Genomic DNA, 21,587 nt, shown 5'->3' on the forward strand with positions numbered 1-21,587 from the left:
AGGGTAATTTGAGGGTGATTAGTTTTTTCAAAGCACCTGAGATGCAGTTGTTGCTACATTTCTTTCCTTCCCTTGTTTCTTCCTTCCTTCCTTCCTTCCTTCCTTCCTTCCTTCCTTCCTTCCTCCTTCATTCCTTCGCTCTCTTTCTCTCTCTCTCTTCTCTCTTTTAAATCTGGTCTAAGATTGGGGCACCTGGGTGGCTCAGTCGGTTATGCATCTGACTTCGGCTCAGGTCATGATCTCACGGTTCGTGGGTTCTGTATGCATCGGGCTCTGTACTTATAGCTCAGAGCCTGGAGCCTGCTTCCAATTCGGTGTCTCCCTCTCTCCCTCCCCTGCTCATGCTCTGTCTCTCTCTCAAAAAAAAATTAAATCTGGTCTAAGATTATTCCTGTCCATCTTCATAACTGAATAGACTGGGACATTATCGGGAGAATGGAGAAACTCGTTCACTTGCTCCATGGGGAACCAGCATGTCTGCCCTGTGATTAAAACACACTCCTTGAGGAGCTGGAGGAGTTTGTCTTCTAGAGGGAGGACGGACATACACGTACACAGATGATTCTCAGGTTGTATGACAGGTGCTGTGTGAGTTGCTTGGAGAAGGAAGAATTTCTTTACGGTGCTTGGGAAGGCTCAGGGAATGAGAGATGACCTACATCTTGCTGGTGAGGAGAGACATTTCCCAGCCTGGGAGATGGTGAGGAATCATTATGCACAACAGTCCTGGAGACTGAAGTGTGCAAGGTGTGACTGGCAGCATGGCAGAATGTTCAGTATAGTCAGAGCCCAGGATGTGCTGGTGGCAGAGGAGATGTCTGGAGGTGAGCGGGCGAAGAAATTGGGGCCAAAGCATGAGGAGCCTCTTATGCTATCCTTTGAAGGTTGAATTCTTTTTATTCTTTGTCCTTAGAGATTCATGGACTTCTGTGGTCTCTTGAGGTGGAGTATTGTGATGTTTTCTAAAACGGACCCCCATGGCTTGGGAGGAACATCTTAGTCGTGAAGGTAATGGCTCTGGAATGAAGATTTGGGTATGAATCCCATCTCCACCATATGGACTTACACTCCTTGTGTCTGGGCTTCCTCATCCACACAGTGGGGATAGATAATACCGATTTTTTACCCATGTTGTGAGGATTAAGTGACACATGCATTGCTTGGCGTATGGTCAGCTCCCAACGACAGTAACCCTTTTTCTTTTTTTGTCGTTGTTTTGTTGTTGTTGTTGTTTAGTTTCTGTATCATTTCTTTCTGCTTTAATCTTTATTATTTCCTTCCTTTTGCTGGTTGGGGGTTTTGTGTGTTGCTCTTCTCCGACTCCTGGACTCGAAAGCCCTTCAGGATTTTGAAAGCGCATCTTAGTGTTAGTTATAGTGACATCTGTGGAGGCTTTCTGGAAACTGTGAGAAGTTTCCCCAGAGCCAGCTTTTTTGTGTCATCCCTGACCGGCGGGGGGGGGGGGGGGGGGGGCGCCCACGACTGGTGACAGGATGTAATGCTTTGTTGGCCTCGCCGGACTCTACTTTTATTGTGCCTTACTGAACATTTCCTGCATTAATGCAAAAACATTTACCTTTTAGAGGTTAGGGGTGAGAAATGGAGTCGACATATCTTCAAACGTGCCTCGGGACGTGTCTAACTCAAGGTCTTGCACAAGTGGCGAGAATTCGCCCAGTGGATCCAGTAGAATATTTAGCATTGTGGATTTACAAATACAAGGAAAATGTGAGCGTGGAGCAGCTGGTAAGTGGGGACCTTCTCGCAGAAAATTAGAAGAGTGAGGGAGGCCCCAGTCGGTTGAGCGTCCCACTAGGTCACGATCTCATGATTCCTGAGATCTAGCCCTGCGTCCGGTGGGCTCTGAGCTGACAGTGTGGAGCCTGCTTGGGATTCTCTCTCTCCCTCTCTCTCTCTGCCCCTCTCCTGCTCCTGCTCACATGCACACTTGCATGTGCTGTCTCTCAAAATAAATAAATAAGCATTAAAAAACAGTAGAAGAGTCCAATAATTGGTCCGATTTGCTTTTTTAAAAAGTTCAAGTGTTCTTTCTTTCTGTTTATAAAAATAGCATGTTTATTATAGAACAACTTGGACAATATCAAAAACATAAAAAAATACCCAGAGAAGACCTCTTTCTTCTAGTCTTTTTTCTATACGTTTTCTATACATTTGTAGTTTTTCTTTTTACATAATCGTGAACATACCCACGGTATAATTTTAATTTTATGCTCTTTGTTCAAATAAAACACACATTTCCCCAAATTGTTACACATTTTCCACACGGGTGAAGTAAAATTTGCTTACCCTTTCCCCATTGTTGGTGATTAACATGCTTTCAAGATTGTTTTCACAAATTGTTTTATCTCCACTTAGTCACTTGATATTATTTTTGAACACTGCTAGAGACAGAAGGAAATGGCCAGCCTGGAGCGTGAGAGAGAACTGGCTTTGATAGAGCAGGAAATGATGGAGAGGCTCAAAGCAGAGGAGCTCCTGATCCAGCAGGTGAGACAAGCGTGGGGGTTCAGGGGTGACTGGAATTAGTGGGGTCAGCCTCAGTGTGGTGCGACCCAAATGGCGAAAAACTCCCCATCGCTAGTCAGTTAGGAATGGCTTTCTTCTGTCTTCATGTTTCTGTGTTTCTGTATCTACGCCTTCTTTGCTAGAGAAGCAGCAGCAGCTGGGGTAGGAGGAAACCCAGGGAGTGTGTTCTCATGGAAGCCAAGGGGAGAGAGCGTCTCAGTGAGACCCGAGGAGTCAGTTGCTGGTTGAGCGAGAGCAAGACTGTGAAGTGCTCGTTCAAGGCCACTGGTGACCTTGATAGGAGCAGTGTGTTGGGGAGGGGGGAGGATAATGGGGGAGACAGTGAGCGGAGGTAATGCTTTCAAGGGGATTTTCAAGGAGGGAGGTTGGGTTTTTTTTTAGGAGCAGCGGGGAAAGGAGTGGTTGACGTTAAGAAATGGGGAGAGGATTGGGGCGCCTGGGTGGCGCAGTCGGTTAAGCGTCCGACTTCGGCCAGGTCACGATCTCGCGGTCCGTGAGTTCGAGCCCCGCGTCGGGCTCTGGGCTGATGGCTCAGAGCCTGGAGCCTGTTTCTGATGCTGTGTCTCCCTCTCTCTCTGCCCCTCGCCCGTTCATGCTCTGTCTCTCTCTGTCCCAAAAATATATACACGTTGAAAAAAAAAAAAATTAAAAAAAAAAAAAAAAGAAATGGGGAGAGGATAGTCTGGGTACACGTGGGTGTATAGGTTTTGTGGCACAAAGTTGAAAGCAGTTTCTGAATGACTCTTCTTTATGAAGTAGAGACCATGATCATCATCCAAGAATGGGGCGATGAAGTGGGAGGTGTGGGAAGAGCGGTGAGGGTTTGAAATGGTGGCTTTGGAGGATGTTAGAGTTGACCAGGAAACTTAGCATTGCTTGGTGGCATGGAGTACCCTGTTAGAGTTAGAGACCAGGCGTTTATAATGTTGCCAGTTGGTTTGGTTTTATGATTATGGGTTTTCTCCACTTAGGCCAGATATTTGAGTGAAGATGTGGAAGGGGCAGACCCCTTGACTGAAGTAGGTTTGGGGCAATGGGATTAGGGAGCTGAAGATGTTGGTAAGAGAACGGTTTAAGGGATGAGTCCTGGAGTGTAAACAAGAGAGGGAAAGTTCCAGAGTGGCTTCTGGACCGATTTAATTTATGAAGAGACTCTGAACTAAACTTAGGTTATCCCTACCATTCTACCACGTAGTACTTAACTCTAGAGTCTCGAGTCACAGCTACACATTTGCGAAAGGGAAAGAAGCCCGTGATTTGGGTGTGTGGATAAGAAGGAGAGTATAGACATGGCAAATAGTTTCTCTGCCTAAACTCTCATACCTGATACTTGGGTAGAACATTCTAGGCACCTTAGACAGATATGGCTATTGAAAACTTTACTGCTTCTGAATCTTCTCTTTATCTAATCATTTGGCTAATTCCTATCAGGAGGTGGCAAAGCATTGAGTTGGATGTCAAACGATCATCCAAATGGGTGAGTGTCTGCTGTAGTTGCCCCAACTTTCGAGAAGCTGCCCTTGTTCTTCAGCTTCTACAACCAGTGTCTACCCCCTTCTATCAGAATAAGGAGAACCTCTCAGCAGTTCTCCTTCCCCAAGGCAGTTACATCACAAATGTAGAGGCACTTAACGTTCTTTGACTCATCCACTTTGTCTTACTTAGATCCAAGTTGGCAATACTAGAAATCAAGCACTCCTCTCGCGGTATCCTGTTGACCAGTGTGAAGTGATCCGCTGTGCATTAAACCCTGAGCATTGTATGGGGAATGGAAGATAACAGTAATAGTCTCCAGAAGATTTTATGACCAGTTAAAGAAATAGCTTGGTGGGCAGAAATAGATGAGACGAGGAAAAGGGGCACCTGGGTCGGGAGGAGGGAGCACCAGAGAAGAGCTTGGGAGAGAGTGAGACCGAGACGCAAAGAAACATAGAGGCACTCGGAGTCCATTGGATCAAGTGAGCTTGGGCTTCGGGACTCTGGTCACTTCCCTGCTCCCACAGTTAGTGCTACTGATTTTTCAGCACTCTCCAGTAAACCCCGGGCCCTTGTGAACTGGGAAGTATTTTTACTGCCATTTTCTACTTAAGAGCTTACTGAGGAGGTATAAAAGCTGGTCTGTCTGTTTGTTTGTTTTGTTTTTTGAATACCTTTTCTAATGGTTTCACTCATGTGTGAAGAAGGGAATTAGGTTTTGAAATTTTCCCGAAAATGTTACACTGGTTCTGATGACCAATGTGGTTGGTATTTGCCAAGTACATTTTGCATTGTTGTTGAGAGATTAGTTATCTCACTTCCTCTGCGAATATCTGCAAGTGGATTGAGTGATGTGTTCTTGCACTTTGGCTACCTACCCATCACTTTTATCCTAGTGTGCATGATACAAAATTACCAAGAAATTCCCTTCAACGACCTTTTGTAAATAAATATTAACTCCTGTTTATTATCTCTTTATTTGTCAAAATGTATTACTTTTAAAAGATGTGTTTTAAAAGCATAGCTTTAAAGTGCTCTTGGGGCGCCTGGGTGGCTCAGTCGGTTAAGCGTCCGACTTGGGCTCAAGTCATGATCTCGCGGTCCATGAGTTCGAGCCCCGCGTCGGGCTCTGTACTGACAGCTCAGGGCCTGGAACCTGTTTCCGATTCTGTGTCTCCCTCTCTCTCTGACCCTCTCCCGTTCATGCTCTGTCTCTGTCTCAAAAATAAATAAATGTTTAAAAAAATTTTTAAATGCTCTTAATGGGATATGTATGTATTATGGAGTATTATGTAGACATAGCAAGAGAGAACAAATTTCCACAAATGTTGTGTCAATGAAATAAAATTAAAAAAAAATAAAATTGACTGCAAAATATAACTTTTTTTTTTGGAATCCGGCTTACTACTTGGAAGACTTAAATTATTTTTTAAAGATAATATTTCGGGGCGCCTGGGTGGCGCAGTCGGTTAAGCGTCCGACTTCAACCAGGTCACGATCTCGCGGTCCGTGAGTTCGAGCCCCGCGTCGGGCTCTGGGCTGATGGCTCAGAGCCTGGAGCCTGTTTCCGATTCTGTGTCTCCCTCTCTCTCTGCCCCTCCCCCGTTCATGCTCTGTCTCTCTCTGTCCCAAAAATAAATAAATGTTAAAAAAAAAAAAAAAAAGATAATATTTCACTTAGTTGGAGTTCAGAGTTAATGTTCCTTGTCATCAAAATTGATTGAAAGTATTTATCTGTGAATGCTGATCTGTAATGAGATTTTAGTATTCCATCTTTGAAAATAGCTTAGAGATGCTTCCTGCCAAATACTGATTATCAGTCCATGTGCATATAATTTTGACCATATTTATCTCCTGGAATGCATTTGTAGAATTCTGTTAGATTTTTATCTTGTTTTGCCTTTTGGCATGTCATTACCTTGTAGATTAATCACTTCCAATCGAAGGTTGGTAAAAGCTTCTCAATCACACAGTTAAATGGATTTGGGGATATGGAAATTTAATTTGCACTTAAATCAAGGCCAAAAAAAAAACCCAACAAAACTCTGGATCTATAGTTTGAGATTGGGAAATATACCTGCTGCAGATTTGTGTGGGGATGGGGGTCTAGTTTCTTGTTTTAGATTTTGCCTGCATGGGAAGTGAATGAGGCAGCTTGACATGGTGATTCAAACATTAGGTGTTGTTGAAATGTCTGTCCTGCAGGGCTAAATTTTTACATATTAGTGCTGTTTCACCTTGTGTGTTTAGTTTGAATCGATTTAAAAACATTATTAGGTCTGTAGCAAAAGCTTATTTCCAAAGCCATTTACGGTTTGATAATAGTGACTGAACATGATTCTTCTCATTCAGAAAAATTTCAATCTTGGTCCTGAGCCCCAAAATTCACACTAAACTGTTACCGTGTTTTCATTTCATGATACATGGCCAGTATAGAAAATTCAAATTTCGGCTTCACGGTGAAGCCGTGGAACTGCTGTGTGGTAGGGCAAGCCTAGATTTATTCAGTTTCCGTTCCTGACACAAATTCACAGAACTGATGATGGGCACGCTCGTAAGGGTGAAGGAAAGGTGCTGCTGGTCCCGCTGGCTCAAGAGCACGTGACGCTTCCTGCAGAGCACCTGCTGGTGGGCAATACGGCCACGACTCATAGGCTCTCCACGCTGTGTTTTCACAAGCTTGGTAAACGTGTCCAACTAAGCCTCTTTCCGTTCACCATTGGTTGTAACACATCTTAGCAGGTTTCGTTGCTGGTTGTACTGAGTTAATGTTTCTCGACTTCTTTGAAAATATTCTTGCCTGTAGTTGTCCCATGAAGACTGTTCATAGAGGCTGATCTTTCAGTCACTTCAGACTCAGCCCTGGGGCGCCTGGGTGGCTCAGTTGGCTGAGCGTCTTACTCTTGGTTCCAGCTCGGGTCGTGATCCCAGGGTCGTGGGATCAAGCCCGAGTCAGGCTCTGCGCTGAGCATGGAGCCTGCTGAAGATTCTCTCTCTCCCTCTCCCCTGTCTCTCTCTCCAAAAAACAAAACAAAACAAAAACCCTCAGCCTTGATTCCAGTAAACAGTAACCCCTGAGCAGGGTTGGGAACATTAGTCTACCCATCAGGAGCCAAGGAAAATCGCTCAAAATAATTCGACTTGTTTTAATTGCCTGTTGATGTTGCTCCCAAAGCCATCAACTCTTTGAGCAATTGTTTCACCAAAATCTCAATGTAAGTCCCCCCCCCCCCACCCTCTGCCCCCAGGACACTGAAATCAAACGCATCATTAAATCATCATTGGTAAGTGAGCGTCTTTGCTTCGCTAACAAAGGAACCACTTGGGAACTTGCTTCCATTGCAGTCTCATTTCTATTTTTAATTTTTGTGAAGAAATCCTGTGATGAAGTAATTCTGCTTAAATTTTCTAATACTTCTGACCTTTGTTTTCATGTGGGCTGAGAATATTGTGATGACACGTGCTTAGTCTGGTAGTATTGCATTTTTTTTTTTTTTTTTTTTTACAAAATGTGCCCTTTTATTTTACTTTTTAAAATTTACATCCAAATTAGTTAGCATATAGTGCAACAATGACTTCAGGAGTAGATTCCTTAGTGCCCCTTACCCATTTAGCCCATCCCCCCTCCCACACACCTTCCAGTAACCCTCTGTTTGTTCTCCATATTTATGAGTCTCTTATGCTTTGTCCCCTCCCTGCTTTTATATTATTTTTGCTTCCCTTCCCTTATGTTCATCTGTTCTGTCTCTTAAAGTCCTCATATGAGTGAAGTCATATGATATTTGTCTTTCTCTGACTAATTTCACTTAGCATGATACCCTCCAGTTCCATCCACATAGTCGCAGATGGCAAGATTTCATTCTTTTTGATTGCCGAGTAGTACTCCATTCTATAGATATACCACATCTTCTTTATCCATTCATTCATTGATGGACATTTGGGCTCCTTCCGTACTTTGGCTATTGTTGATAGTGCTGCTATAAACATGGGGGTGCACATGTCCCTTCGAAACAGCACACCTGTATCCCTTGGATAAATGCCTAGTAGTGCAATTGCTGGGTCGTAGGGTAGTTCTATTTTTAGTTTTTTGAGGAACCTCCATACTGTTTTCCAGAGTGGCTGCACCAGCTTGCATTCCGAGTATTGCATTCTTTTAATAAAGTATCATTGCTTCGTAAACACCATACTTTGCCATTTAATTTGATAATAAAATAATCCACTCTCCACTGTATCTTCAGAGAGCAACATTCCAAATCCACATCTTTTCTTGTTTTGACATGATGGGTGTGCACTGTTTTAAAAAATGTCATGGTGTGGTGATACCATGCCACTCCAAGAACTGTTGAGATAAAATGGCATGACTGTGATTTGTAGTGTGCTGAGCAGAGCAGAAAATGATGAGAGTACCACCTATGGTCCCTGTTGCAACTACCCAACCGCCGTTCTGCAAAACCAGTCACAGACATAAGTAAGCAAATGAACCTGGCAGTGTTTCAACAAAACTTTTGTTTATAGGCACCGAAACTTGAATTTTCTGTAATTTCCATGTGTTGCGAAATATTATTCTTTCAGTATTTTTCAGCCATTTAAAACTGTAAAACCTTTCTTAGCTCATGGACTGTACAATACAGGACTGGGTTCAGATGTGGCCCACAGAATTTAGTTTGCTGACCCCTATTCTAGTGTGGCGTGTCTGTTGAGTTGGAACCAAATATGCTGTTGATTATCTGTGGTTTCAGATAATATACTTAAGGTTTTCTCATCCACTCTTCTGTAACCAAGGTTTGGCTGTTTGAAGACGTATCTATGGATGAAGAGATTTTATCTGAAAAAAAGTACGACAATCTCATTTGTTGCTCTAAGAAGAACAGAGAAAATAACATGATTTTGTGCAGATTGTTCTTTTCTGCAAATTAGCAATTAAGGAAGCTTCCTTTTTTATGTTAGACTTCAGGAAATATTTGTAAAAGCTAAAGTATTAGGCGGCTGTGATCATTTATTCTCGTAAGCGTCTGAAATTTACGTAGGTATAAACTTAATTATCCTGGGACATTTCAGAGTGATTAGAGTTAATTCCTGGCAATTGATCTGACTTTAACATGACTTATTTATTTCTGAATATTCAGCAACAGCTGGCATTCCAGCTGGAGTTGGAAATGCAAGAAAAAGAGAGACAAAGAGTAGAAGAACTACACAGAGCTCAAGAACAATTAGAGAAGGTAATTTGAAGTTTTATACCTGCCTGCTTTATTTAAAACCTCTTAGAACCCTCAAACTGTTTCTTCCAGCTGTTATAACGTGGGATTCATAGACGTGCTACACATTAGCTGTGTGACTGACACAAGTCTTATAACCTGTTAGTCTCCTTTTGCCTTTTTGAAAAATAAGAATAACAAGATATCACTAGCACTATCTTACTGGTTTGTCACGAGGATCAGCCAAGACCGTATATGTGAAACTGCTTTGTGAGCAGTAGAGTTCTTTCTTGGGGATGTTAGCAACATTTTAGTCAAGGCACAGTTGTCCTTGACTATGGTAGCTGATGTTGAAGGTTAAGTTCTTTGTAACGTTGAAGGTGTTCTGATCTCTGAGACGGTCGCATATTTCTTCCTCGTGTTAGATGTGTTATCAACAATATTTTTACGTTTCAAAATATTTTTATATGGCTGTTTCATGTCTTTCATTCAATTACGCAGGGACTTATGCTAAAAAATCTGTTTCGGGGCGCCTGGGTGGCTCAGTTGGTTGGGCATCTGACTTCAGCTCAGGTCATGATCTCACAGTTCGTGAGTTCCAGCCCTGCGTTGGGCTCTGTGCTTACAGCTCGGAGCCTGGAGCCTGCTTGGGATTCTGTGTCTCCCTCTCTCTCTGCCCCTCCCCTGCTCACGCTCTGTCTCTGTCTCAAAAATAAATAAAAACATTAAAAAAATAATTAAAAAAAAAAGTCTGTTTCCATTGACTGTCTGTATAATGTCAGACCTCTAGTTTGGCCAATGTTCCCTGGGATCCAAAATGTGTGTGTCACATAGACCAAACTTCTGAAGGACTGAGTTATACCTTTCAACTGGCTATTTTATATTCTATGTTTATAACCAGCCTCGATTTATTCCACAATTAAAATGAAAAATAGAAGTAGGTTTCATTGAATATGTCTATTCATGGCTTAGATGAGAGCATCATTATTTAGAGCACTTTTTTGAAAGGTGGAAGAATGGATTGAAATCAAAAATGAGATTCTTAAAAAGATAAATTAAGGGGCACCTGGTGGCTTAGTCAGTTAAGTGTCAGGCACTTGATCTCAGCTCTCAGGGCTGTGAGTTCAAGCTCCTCATTGGGCTATGTGTTGGGCATGGAGCCTACTTAAAAAAATAAAATACTAAGATAAAACACAAACAAAAAAGATAAATTCAAAACCCTATACATAGTCTGAAAACACACGTAGTTAACAAAAACACAGATGCTGATGTTATCTCAGTCTGAATGTTGGAGGGCACGTGGATATACATGCATGTGCACACACACACATAAATACATGGGGACGTTGGGGCGCCTGGGTGGCTCAGTCAGTTGAGCGGCCGACTTCAGCTCAGGTCATGATCTCGCGGTCTGTGAGTTCAAGCCCCGCATCGGGCTCTGTGCTGACAGCTCAGAGCCCTGGAGCCTGTTTCCTCTCCCCCGTTCATGCTCTGTCTCTCTCTGTCTCAAAAATAAATAAACGTTAAAAAAAAAATTTTAAATACATGGGGTCGTATATCCCCTTTCTCTCTGGTGAGGATTCAGTGATGTCAAATGGAAGGAAAGTTTTTGTTTTGTCACTTGTCACCCTGACTAATAATTTGGCTTTCGGTTTGATGTCTCAGATCATTTCATTTTTTAAAGAGTCGTGTTCAGGGGCGCCTGGGTGGCGCAGTCGGTTGAGCGTCCGACTTCAGCCAGGTCACGATCTCGCGGTCCGTGAGTTCGAGCCCCGCGTCGGGCTCTGGGCTGATGGCCCGGAGCCTGGAGCCTGTTTCCGGTTCTGTGTCTCCCTCTCTCTCTCTGCCCCTCCCCCATTCATGCTCTGTCTCTCTCTGTCCCAAAAATAAATAAACGTTGAAAAAAAAATTAAAAAAAAAAAATAAAGAGTCGTGTTCAATTATAAATAAAACATGGTTTTCTATTAGTGCCAAGTGTTAAATGAGACTGTGAGCTGCAGTTTTGTACTAAATGTATTCAGGTCACCCTTTTAAAAGTGATGACATGTTTGCTGTTAAACTGATCATAGCACTATGTAAAAATAAACCTTCTTGAACATTAAACATGGAATCAAAATGGAAAGTATATTCAAATATTTTTCTTCATTTTTATATATTGTAGGAGATGGGAATGAATATAGAAAACATACCTACAAGTGAAGATAGTTCACATTCAGAGGTGAGAAGGAAACATTATTGTGTCACGTGAAATGAATGAGTGTCCTGGGGGGCAAAGCTTAACTTTGATGCATTAGGAGCTAAACTTTGATGCATTAGGAGCTAAACTTTTTAATAAGGAAATTATTAAACTTGATAGTCCAAGTATGTGTTCTAGTAACCACAGTTCACAAGTACAGTGTTCTTTAGAGCAAAATCTCAAAATGGATAAAAATTGGACTTTTGGTTTGCGTTTGTATTTTTTATTTTTTTTAAATCTAATTTATTGTCAAATTGGCTAACATACAGTGTGTGCAGTGTGCTCTTGGTTTTGGGGGTAGATTCCCATGATTTATGTCTTATGTACAACACCCAGTGCTCATCCCAACAAGTGCCCTCCTCAACGCCCATCACCCATTTTTAAAAACCAGAATGTCGTGAGATATTTATTGACCATATGTTTACTTCCAATGATACATGTTAGTTTTCTGTATTAAGTTAAATTTCTTAAATTTAAGTAAGTTTTAGCATTTATCTCTAGAATTCTCTCTCCATTAACAGGTGTTGGTTCATTCCATTAATTAATGACACTGAATTTGGATGTTGTAGTTCAGAAATCTCCTACCAAAATCAAAGAAAATTAACGTATTCGTTTTGAACTCATCTAATATTAGAAATGAATTTTAATGATTGTAGGATATAACACCAGACTCAGGCAAAACGCTAGCTGAAATTAGCGATCGATACGGGGCACCTAACCTGAGCAGAGTGGAAGAACTTGATGAGCCAATGCTATCTGATGTAAGTATCCTTAAGAAAGTGTTTTGTGAAAAACAGATTTGTTTGTTTGCTTTGTTTTACTCTGGGAAAGCCTAGTGCCTATGAGGCCTGGGTTGGATGGCAAATGGGCCCTTACTGTCATAGAAAGAAACCAGTTCCCCGAGTGCTGACCATATTCCCAATCGGCCTTCTGCCCTTTTGTGGACCTGTGCTGCTGGCCACCAGGGGCAGGCTGGGTGCAGGTCTGGCTCCTTGCAAATGTGTCAGCACTGATGGGAAAGTAGCTGGAAGCTGGAGCTGAGGTCATGGTGTGCCATATGCAGAGGGTGATGTATATATATTTTGGAGTTAGGCTTTGAAAATCTCAAAATCTCTTCAAGACACATATTTAAAATCATCTGGTGAAATACATAATCTTTAAGTTAAATGTTGGGGGCCAGCTTATTGTTTCTCAGGAGCAAACACTAGAACGAAATAAATATCCTAATGAAAGTGCGTGCTTTTACAGTATATAAGTACCCATGCTTGTTTAATAAACACATGGTGTTTTCTAGGTACCAGGCATTGTGCCTGATGTTGTTGTGAATAAAACAGTTTTTTTTTTTCTTTTTTTTACCTTGTCTAGGGGGGAAATAGGTGATTGGATAAGCAATTGATAGTCATTGTTAGAGGGAACAAGTGGTTTATTGCCCAGAGCAGTAGGCTTTGACAATGAACAAGGGAGCTATTCATCTAAGCCAGACCTGCGCGTATAGACCAGGACTGTCCTGGCAGAGGATGTATTTAGTGACCTAACCATGCGCACTGACAAAATGGGACAGCCAGCCCAGCGGAGGAGCCCTGTCAGGGAAGGCTTCCTGAAGGAAGTTGGTGACTGATTGCTGGGGGTGCGAGGGGGAGGATGCGAGAGTACAAGACAGCTAGAGACCTGACAGGGGAGAGTTGGGGGTGTGAGGCAGGGAGGAGGAGAGACCACGCAGGGGAGGAAACAGGAAGCAGGCTGTGAAAGGCCTGGTAATTTGTGCCCAGATGCCGTAGATTTTATCCTAAAGGCAATGGAGGCTGATATTATCAGCCCTGCATTTTAGAAAAGCTCTCTGGCAGCAGCATGGAGGGGAGGATGGAGAGAGAGAGGTGAGGACACCCATTAGGAGGCTAATGCAGTAATCGAGAGAGAGATGGCATTGGTGGCCTATTCACAAGGGGGAACTGGAAGGGCTTGGTGCTAATCAGTTAGTAGAGATGTTCCATTACATGTCTGCTGTGTTTTGGGACCACGCAGGGAGGTAGTGAAGACAAATGCACAGAACAGATGGGGCTCCTGCCCTCGGGGTGGGGGGGGGGGGCGCGGCGTGGGCCAAGGGCACCTAAGAGGACAGACCCAGCCTGGATGAGTCTTCCTGAGGAAAGGAAACTTAAGGGGTTAGTCTGAGCTCAGCCCAGCAGACAGGGAGAGCAAGACACTCCCACAGAATGGAATGGCCCAGCTCAGACGCTGGCTGGGTTGTGCGGAGCTTGGAGATGGTGCAACTCCAAGCTGGAGGAGTGGCTAATGGCCACATTACACTGTGCTCTGTATGGCAAGTGCTGTGGGACTCACTGAAAGGGTTTATGTGAGGACTGGAGCTGTGGCTTTAGAGGGGAGAGAGAGGATTTGAGTGGGCACGCGTGGAAAAGAGAGACCACTTAGGAGGTTTTATAATTATCCAGATGCAAGATGACCAGGGCTAGGATCAGGGTGTAGACAGCAGAGATGGGAGGAACCCAGTGGATTTGATATTGGCTGGGAGGATAAGGGACAGAAGAAAGTCAAGGTGATGCCCAGGTTTCTGCCATGGGCAACCAACCGGACTCAGAGCTTAGCCATTTGTTGAGGTGAGGAACGTAAGAAGAGGAAGTAGGTTTTGTGAAAATGATGGCTTCCGTTGTGGACATGCTGAGTCTCAGGTGACCCTGAGATATGTAGATGTAAGTGGCCAAAGACCAGTTGACGTGCGGTACAGGTTCAGAGGACAAGAGAGATGTCCAGGCAGGAGATAGGAACGTAGCAGTCATCGGCATATGAGCTAGGTGAAGCTAGGAGAGGGAGTCGGGTACCTAGGAGAATGTGCAGGACGGGGCTCAGGCACATCCATTACACATTCCATCATTTAAGGGGTGGACACAGGAGGAGGACCCCTACAAGAATGATAGGGATAACAGTGAGAAAGGGGGGAGGGGAGCAAGAGAAGGAGAAGAAAGGATGGGTTGATAAACACTGTGCTTGAGAACACCGTTGTTAACATGCTGAGTTTGGATCTTACTTGAACTAATTCGAAAACTATCGAAAAGGTTCATTTACATAGTCACATAGAATTGACCCCAACTCTGATTTCTTTGGCTTGTACCTTTTCACAATTCTGATTGTATTAAAGTATATTTACTTTTTATTCTGCTTTTAGGTTGCATTAAACATTGATCAAGATTTGTAAGATCGGGGCGCCTGGGTGGCGCAGTCGGTTAAGCGTCCGACTTCAGCCAGGTCACGATCTCGCGGTCCGTGAGTTCGAGCCCCGCGTCAGGCTCTGGGCTGATGGCTCGGAGCCTGGAGCCTGTTTCCGATTCTGTGTCTCCCTCTCTCTCTGCCCCTCCCCCGTTCATGCTCTGTCTCTCTCTGTCCCAAAAATAAATAAACGTTGAAAAAAAAAATTAAAAAAAAAGATTTGTAAGATCAACCAACCCAAGAGCAATACAGTTTTCTGCTTGTTTCAAGTTTCAAAACATGAGGTTCCCAGCTGTATTTTTTTCCTCCAAATCTGAACCCTGCTTTTTTTTTTTTTTTTTTCCTCTAAAGACAGTTTTATAAATGGGCTTTCAAGGGTAGCCTTAACAGGTTGTTTTGGATTCTCCGATGCAACTGGTTGTTTGTAGGATTCCTCAGAGAGCAAGAGAGAGAGTTTGCCTAAGCAACCTGAAGGCGCAAATGGGAGATGAGCTGAAAAGACTGTGTGCGTGTGCGTGTGCGTGTGCGTGTGTGTGCGCGCGCGCGCGCGCGCGCGCACGCAAGAACAAGATTGCCCGAGGTGAAGGTTACGGTCTGTGAAGAGTGAAAGGGGCTGCCACTGTGCAGGACTTGGGAGTGTTCGACATGCCTTAGATCTGAGCTCCCCCCTGGAAGTGGACTGTGAGGATTTCTCCAGTTTGATCGGCAGTGATACTTTGTAGGACCATTAATCCACGCTTACTGATAGGGCTGGATGGGGAAGGATGCCAAGTTCTGGGGTACCAAGACCCAGCATTTCTTCTGGATCAACCAGTGTGGGCAGACATCCTGGTGATACTGTTGGAGAGACGCTCTCGCTGGACACAGGCCATGCAGGGGGCTTCCTTGGGTGGGCACTGGGTGGTCCATGGGCCCTGACTGCTCTCCTGCTCCCTTGGAAGTTTCACACCCAACCTTGAACTTTAGGGAGAACTTTGCTTCTTTTTAAAAATTCTTCCAAATCTAAGTCTTTATTCTGAATCCTTTCTGTTATTTAAGGAAGGGTATAGGCATGGAAACATAAATGCCAGGAAGAGGATTCTTAAATAAAATTTTAGGGGCTCCCTGGTGGCTCAGTAAGTTAAGCATCTGACTTCAGCTCAGGTCATGATCTCATGGTTTGTGAGTCCAAGCCCCAGTGTCGGACTCTGTGCAGACAGCTCAGAGCCTGGAGCCTGCTTCAGGCTCTCTCTGCCTGCCCCCCCCCCCCCCGCACTCTGTCTCTCTCTCTCAAATATAAATAAACATTAAAACAATTATATAAAAAATAAATTAATTAAAAATTTAAAAGATCTGCTTTTGGTCATCATATATCTTTCCTGAGGCAACGAGAACAGAACAGCCTAGTTGCTTAAATGGGAAGAGAGAAAGGGGGAAAAATAATGGGGAAAGTACTGGTTTCATTAAAAAGAAATGTTATCTTGTCGTATCAGTTCTGTATATTCTTTAGAAAGAAGTCCCAGGTACCCTGGAGAGATGGTTTCCGGGTCAGTTGGGCCACCAGGCACTGTGTCCCCAGCATGGATGACCTGTCTCAGTCTGCCAGGCAGGTGTCTAAGGCAGCAAGAGAGCACATGTCCCCCTGCCCCCCAGCCTGGGCCTGTGAGGGCACCCTCGTGGAGGGCTGGGGGTGGAAGGGCGGGCTCAGGGGGCCCTTGGCCTCAGCGCAGCCCAGGCAGTCTGGTGCTGGGGCTTGACAGCAAGAGTCTGTGAGTGCCGGCTAGTCGTGGGGTGAATCACTGTGGCTCTGGGACACAGGGTAGCCCTCTTGGAAGCATCCCCAGCTAGATCTGAGCATAAGAGGGAGGAGGTAGAACGGGGTGAAAAAGGAGATGACGCTTTTTCGCTCAACCTTCTTCTACGCCGAGTAATTTTGGATGAGATGTGAATTCTATCTTCTTGGGTGTTGGATATTTTTATCCCTGTAAATATTTGTGAGCTTTGTTTCTGGATGCCGTTAAGGTACTCGGGAATAATTTGATCCTTTCTGGTCTTGCTTTCAAGAAGCTTTGTTAGGTGGGACCAGAGAAGAATTGAGTCTAGGGCAAGTTTTGTCCCACCATTAAGGCCACACACTCCAGGGACACTGCCCCATGTTGAGTGAATTATGAGAACTGTCACTTTGGCTGTGGAAAGAGACACTATCTTCATTGTATTTTTAGACCACTTTACTGAGGTATGGTTGACAGAAAGGTAACTTATTCCCAGCTCTCTTTGAGAGAGCTCGTGTGCCCTCCAGTCATCTGAGAGTTTCTTTCCTTGGCTTCTTATCACTTCTTCCTCCCCATGCATTTATTGCTCAGCTGAAGACTCAGGGGGACCCTCTGGAGGTACCCCTGGACTCCGGGCTCTGAGACCACTGGGCTTCACCCACAAGGCAGAGCGCTGATGCGGTTGCAGGGAACACTGTTCCCCGTTCCTCAGAGGTCTTTGTCCTCTGTTGCCTCAGGTTTACTGTCCCAACAGCTGTTGTTTCGCACCAAACGGTGCTGGTTTTTCGTCGTTTCACAGGTGAGGGCAAGGAAGGCCTGTCTCTGTCGGTCCACCTTCGCCTGAAACCAGAGTTCAGATGCCACAGACGTTTTCTCATGAAAATCCCTGTTCCTTTGCTTCTTCAACTTGCCTAATTTGGCGAAATTTAATGTGGTTACTTTCTGAGAAGAATTTAGGGGGTTTGGGAAGTATCGAATGACTTGTGTCTCTTAACCTGCTTGGAACCAGGCCGAAAGGGCCAAGCGGGAATCAAGGAATCAACTTTACAGATGCTAAAAGGCCACCAGAGAGTGCCGGACATCAGGCCAAAGCTGAGTATCCTGTTCCTCCTGGCTAGTTGGAAGAGAAGCCGCTGGAGAATGATAGTTCTCTCTGTGTCAGCTGAAGAGCCCGCCTGATCCGCTTCTCACGTGGAGGACCGAAGCACGGTGGGGCTGTGGCCGGTCCTGATCCCCGAGGCCTTCAGGAGCGAGAGCTCGAGAGGCCAGGTTGAGCGTGGGGCCTTTACCCAGACCCATTCACCCATCTCCTGAAAGAAGGAAGGGAAGAGGGTGCAGAAATTGCCTGGCTCCCTGTTCTGCCACACGCTTCTCTCCTGGGAAATGACACTTCTCAGTATTATTTTGCCTGACGTAAGCGACCAAAAACCCTGACTTGGAAACAGGTTGACACCCTTGATGCAAGTGGCTTAATGGATCAAATGATCTCTTGTCTCCCACGAGAAGTCCAGAGAATGGGCAGGCCGCAGACGCGATGGGTCAGGGCTCCGGCACCCTCTCTCTTGGCTCCGCCTTTCTGGTCTCCACCGGTCTCATCCTTGGGCTCTTCCCAGTGTGGCTGCCGTCAGTAATTCCAGGTGCTATATTCAGCCATGACAGCATCTCATTGGAAGAAGAGGGGAGAGTCCTCCTGGTGTTTTTATTTATATTCCTAGAAACTCTCCGGCAGACTTGCCTTTCTGTCTCACTGATTATGATTGCATTCTACATTTACTCTCTCCAATTTCATTCACAAGGAAGATAAGGAATCATTACACCGTCGTCTTACTGATTCATTGGTTTATAGATTCATTTATTTTCAATCTATGTCAAAGGGTCACAAGTAGTCACCAGGGTGGCATAAGTGTGGCCCCTAGAGAACCAAATCTAAGTGCCATCTCTGCAGTTAACATGAACCTGAGAATGAGCGCCTCTAAAATTTTGCTATGGGGAACTCTGATTGCCTTGCCCTCCTCCTGGCCCTGCCATTTACTATGGGGAATAAGAATAGGGCATGACCTTTGCCCTACAGCACTTTTGGGTCAAGTACAGCTTGTGTGCACATATAATAGGAACTAAGTACCTGGTGCAAATAGAAGCTGAGAATTTAGGGGAATGAGATGGGAGCAAGCTTCATGAAAGCGAGAACATTTCCAAAGGAACCTTAAAGAAGAGGTAAGTTTTCAGTGGGTGAAATTCATGGAAATGAGAAGGAAACTGGGCCAAAGACAGATGGGCAGGAACCTGACCGGGGAGGGTCTGAACACCAGCCTCCAAAGTCTGCACTTGACAGCAGGGAGGGATGTGTGGGAAGACCCAGGATGGCCTTTGAGGACTTTCCACAGTTTCCTTTCAGGATGTGGAAGTGAAATTCGGATCGTGTGGCTAAGGGCACGGATTTTGGTAAGGAAAGGAAAAAGACTGAGGTGATCTTCTGGAGAAGTTTGGTGACGAAGAGAGAGCGACTGGAGAATGTAGCAGGATTGAGCAGGGATGCTCTCCTTGGAAATGAGGCTTTGCTTGTACTCTGGCAATAGGAAACAGGAAAGTTGGTGAGCCCAGAAGTAGAGACTGAAGGTGTGGCTCAGGAGGGTTGGAGCAGGGATCCAGGAGTACTAAGTGTGGGTCAAAACTGGCAAGAGGGAGGAGAGCACTTCTGAAATTATGTTTTCCCCCCAGGAGGGGGAAAATGTAGACAGAGACATTTTAAGTGAAGGGGATGAATATTTGAGGGTAGTGGAACAGCGCACACAGTCTAGGATTCTCTACTTCTGATCCTTTTGGTAAAGAAGGAGAGAAGGGCAGAGGCTGGTCAGGTACATGAGTGAGGATGCATTTAAAACATGTGCTGGGGGGCGCCTGGGTGGCGCAGTCAGTTAAGCGTCCGACTTCAGCCAGGTCGCGATCTCGCGGTCCGTGAGTTCGAGCCCCGCGTCAGGCTCTGGGCTCATGGCTCAGAGCCTGGAGCCTGTTTCCGATTCTGTGTCTCCCTCTCTCTCTGCCCCTCCCCCGTTCATGCTCTGTCTCTCTCTCTCCCAAAAATAAATAAACGTTGAAAAAAAATTTTTTAAAAAATAAATAAATAAATAAAACGTGCTGGGGGGTGCACCTGGGTGGCTCAGTCGGTTAAGCATCCAACTTCGGCTCAGGTCATGATCTCGCGGTCCGTGGGTTCGAGCCCTGCGTCAGGCTCTGTGCTGACAGCTCAGAGCCTGGAGCCTGTTTCAGATTCTGTGTCTCCCTCTTTCTCTGACCCTCCCCTGTTCATGCTCTCTCTCTGTCTCAAAAATAAATGTTAAAAAAATTAAAAAAAAAACAACAAACCTGTGCTGGGGACAATCGACAATAGCCAAATTGTGGAAAGAGCCCAAATGTCCATCAACTGATGAATGGATAAAGATGTGGTGTGTGTGTGTATATATATAAAGGAATATTACTCAGCTATCAAAAAGAGCGACATCTTGCCATTTGCAACAACATGGATGGAACTAGAGTGTATTTAATGCTAAGCAAAATAAGTCAGAAATATAAATATCGTATAATTTCATTCATATGGGGAATTAAGAAACAAAGCAGATGAACATAGGGGAAGGGAAGCAAAAATAAGATAAAAACAGAGAGGGAGACAAACCATAAGAGACTTAAACTGGGGGTTGCTGGTGGGGTGTTCGTTGGAGAGATGGGCTAAATGGATGATGGGCATTGAGGAGGGCACTTGGGGGATGAGCACTGGATGTTATATGTAAGTGATGAATCACTACATTGTATTCCTGAAATCATTATAGCCCTGTATGTTAACTAACTTGGATTTCAATTTAAGTAAAAAGGAAGAAAGAGAAATGAATAAACAGCATGAAGTGAGGAAGTGGGTACAGATTTATGAAAAAGATTCTCTAATGCGCATTAAAATCATTTGGATGGAGTGGTGAAGCTATTAAAATATAAACATTTCTGGGTCTCAGTCTTAGAAGTTCTAACTTAGTTTCAGCAAAAACCAGAAATGTGCATTTTAAAGAGCATCCCAGTTTTAATAAAGGCTGGACTATATTTAAAAAATTGGCAATGAAAAAGAGGAAAGGTAATGGGGGAGAAGCCTTTTGGCTGGGGGGTGGGGGGCAAACACCTTGTAATTTTAAACTTGTTTCTCCTAGAAAGCTTCTTCCCTGTGGCAATAACGTGGCACCCAGCCAATACAAAGACCAGCCTACTTAATAGTTGTGCTTTTCATTGTAAATTGTATAATTGCCTTTTGGTATCATTGCCTTTTGGGCATCTTGACCTAATGTATCCTAGGGCCTGATGACCCTTGGATAACTGAACAGTTGATATTTTAGCCTTTAATGAGTATCTATTGTTTAATGCTTAAAAAAAATAAATTAAAAAATAAATAAATAAAACATCTGCCGGGGGAATGGACCACAGAATTAATGTTGGACAACTCTTTGGGCCCAATGGAAGTTCATTCAGTCAAAAAACACTTGATAGGGGCACCTGGGTGGCTCAGTCAGCTAAGCGTCTGACTTTGGCTCAACTCATGATCTCGCGGTCCGTGTGTTCAAGCCCTGTATCGGCCTCTGTGCCGAGAGCTCAGAGCCTGGAGCCTGCTTTGGATTCTGTGTCTCCCAATCTCTCTCTGCCCCTCCGCCCCTCTCAAAAATAAATAAACATTAAAAAAAATAAATAAAAAAGCACTTAATAGATGCTTACTCTCTGCCTCAGTTTCCGCATCTGGATAATAAGTAATAGTGCCTGCCTCTTAGTATTGCTCTGAAGATGAAGTGACTCAATTCATGTGAAGTTTTCATAGGGGTGCCTAGCCCTTAGTAAGCACTCAACAGGTAGTGAAGTTGTTGCTGCTGCTGTCTTACCTGCCAGGTACTGTGCTAGGTAAGTGGAGTCTGCATTAGAGCTCTTCAGTCCTATTCCCCAGTGCCCCATAACAAACTCAAGGGTAGAACAGCATCCATGGGTAATGGAGGCACGCTAGAATTGGGGATTGGCAGACTGTCACAAGACCGGCGGGATCTGAAGTCAAGTGCGAGCAGCAGTGGAGTGTGTGGCTACCATGTTCACCGTTAGCTGGGTGTCGGCACTTGGCTCTAGGCCAGGAGGTAAGTGGCA

The 21,587-nt window shown here is 44.4% G+C and overlaps 1 protein-coding gene across 1 annotated transcript; it reads left to right on the plus strand.

The window, feature by feature from the left end:
- Nucleotides 1-926: 926 nt before the first annotated feature.
- Nucleotides 927-14,702, plus strand: DYDC1 (DPY30 domain containing 1). Its single transcript, XM_032595187.1, has 7 exons — nucleotides 927-1,008; nucleotides 1,584-1,746; nucleotides 2,407-2,508; nucleotides 9,150-9,242; nucleotides 11,380-11,436; nucleotides 12,111-12,215; nucleotides 14,636-14,702. Exons 2-7 carry the CDS (start codon nucleotides 1,600-1,602, stop codon nucleotides 14,663-14,665), a joined length of 534 nt encoding a protein of 177 aa, XP_032451078.1. The 5' UTR covers nucleotides 927-1,008; nucleotides 1,584-1,599; the 3' UTR covers nucleotides 14,666-14,702.
- The last annotated feature ends 6,885 nt before the right edge of the window (nucleotides 14,703-21,587 follow it).

Source organism: Lynx canadensis, chromosome D2 (genome assembly GCF_007474595.2).
Source record: "Lynx canadensis isolate LIC74 chromosome D2, mLynCan4.pri.v2, whole genome shotgun sequence".
NCBI lineage: Eukaryota > Metazoa > Chordata > Mammalia > Carnivora > Felidae > Lynx > Lynx canadensis.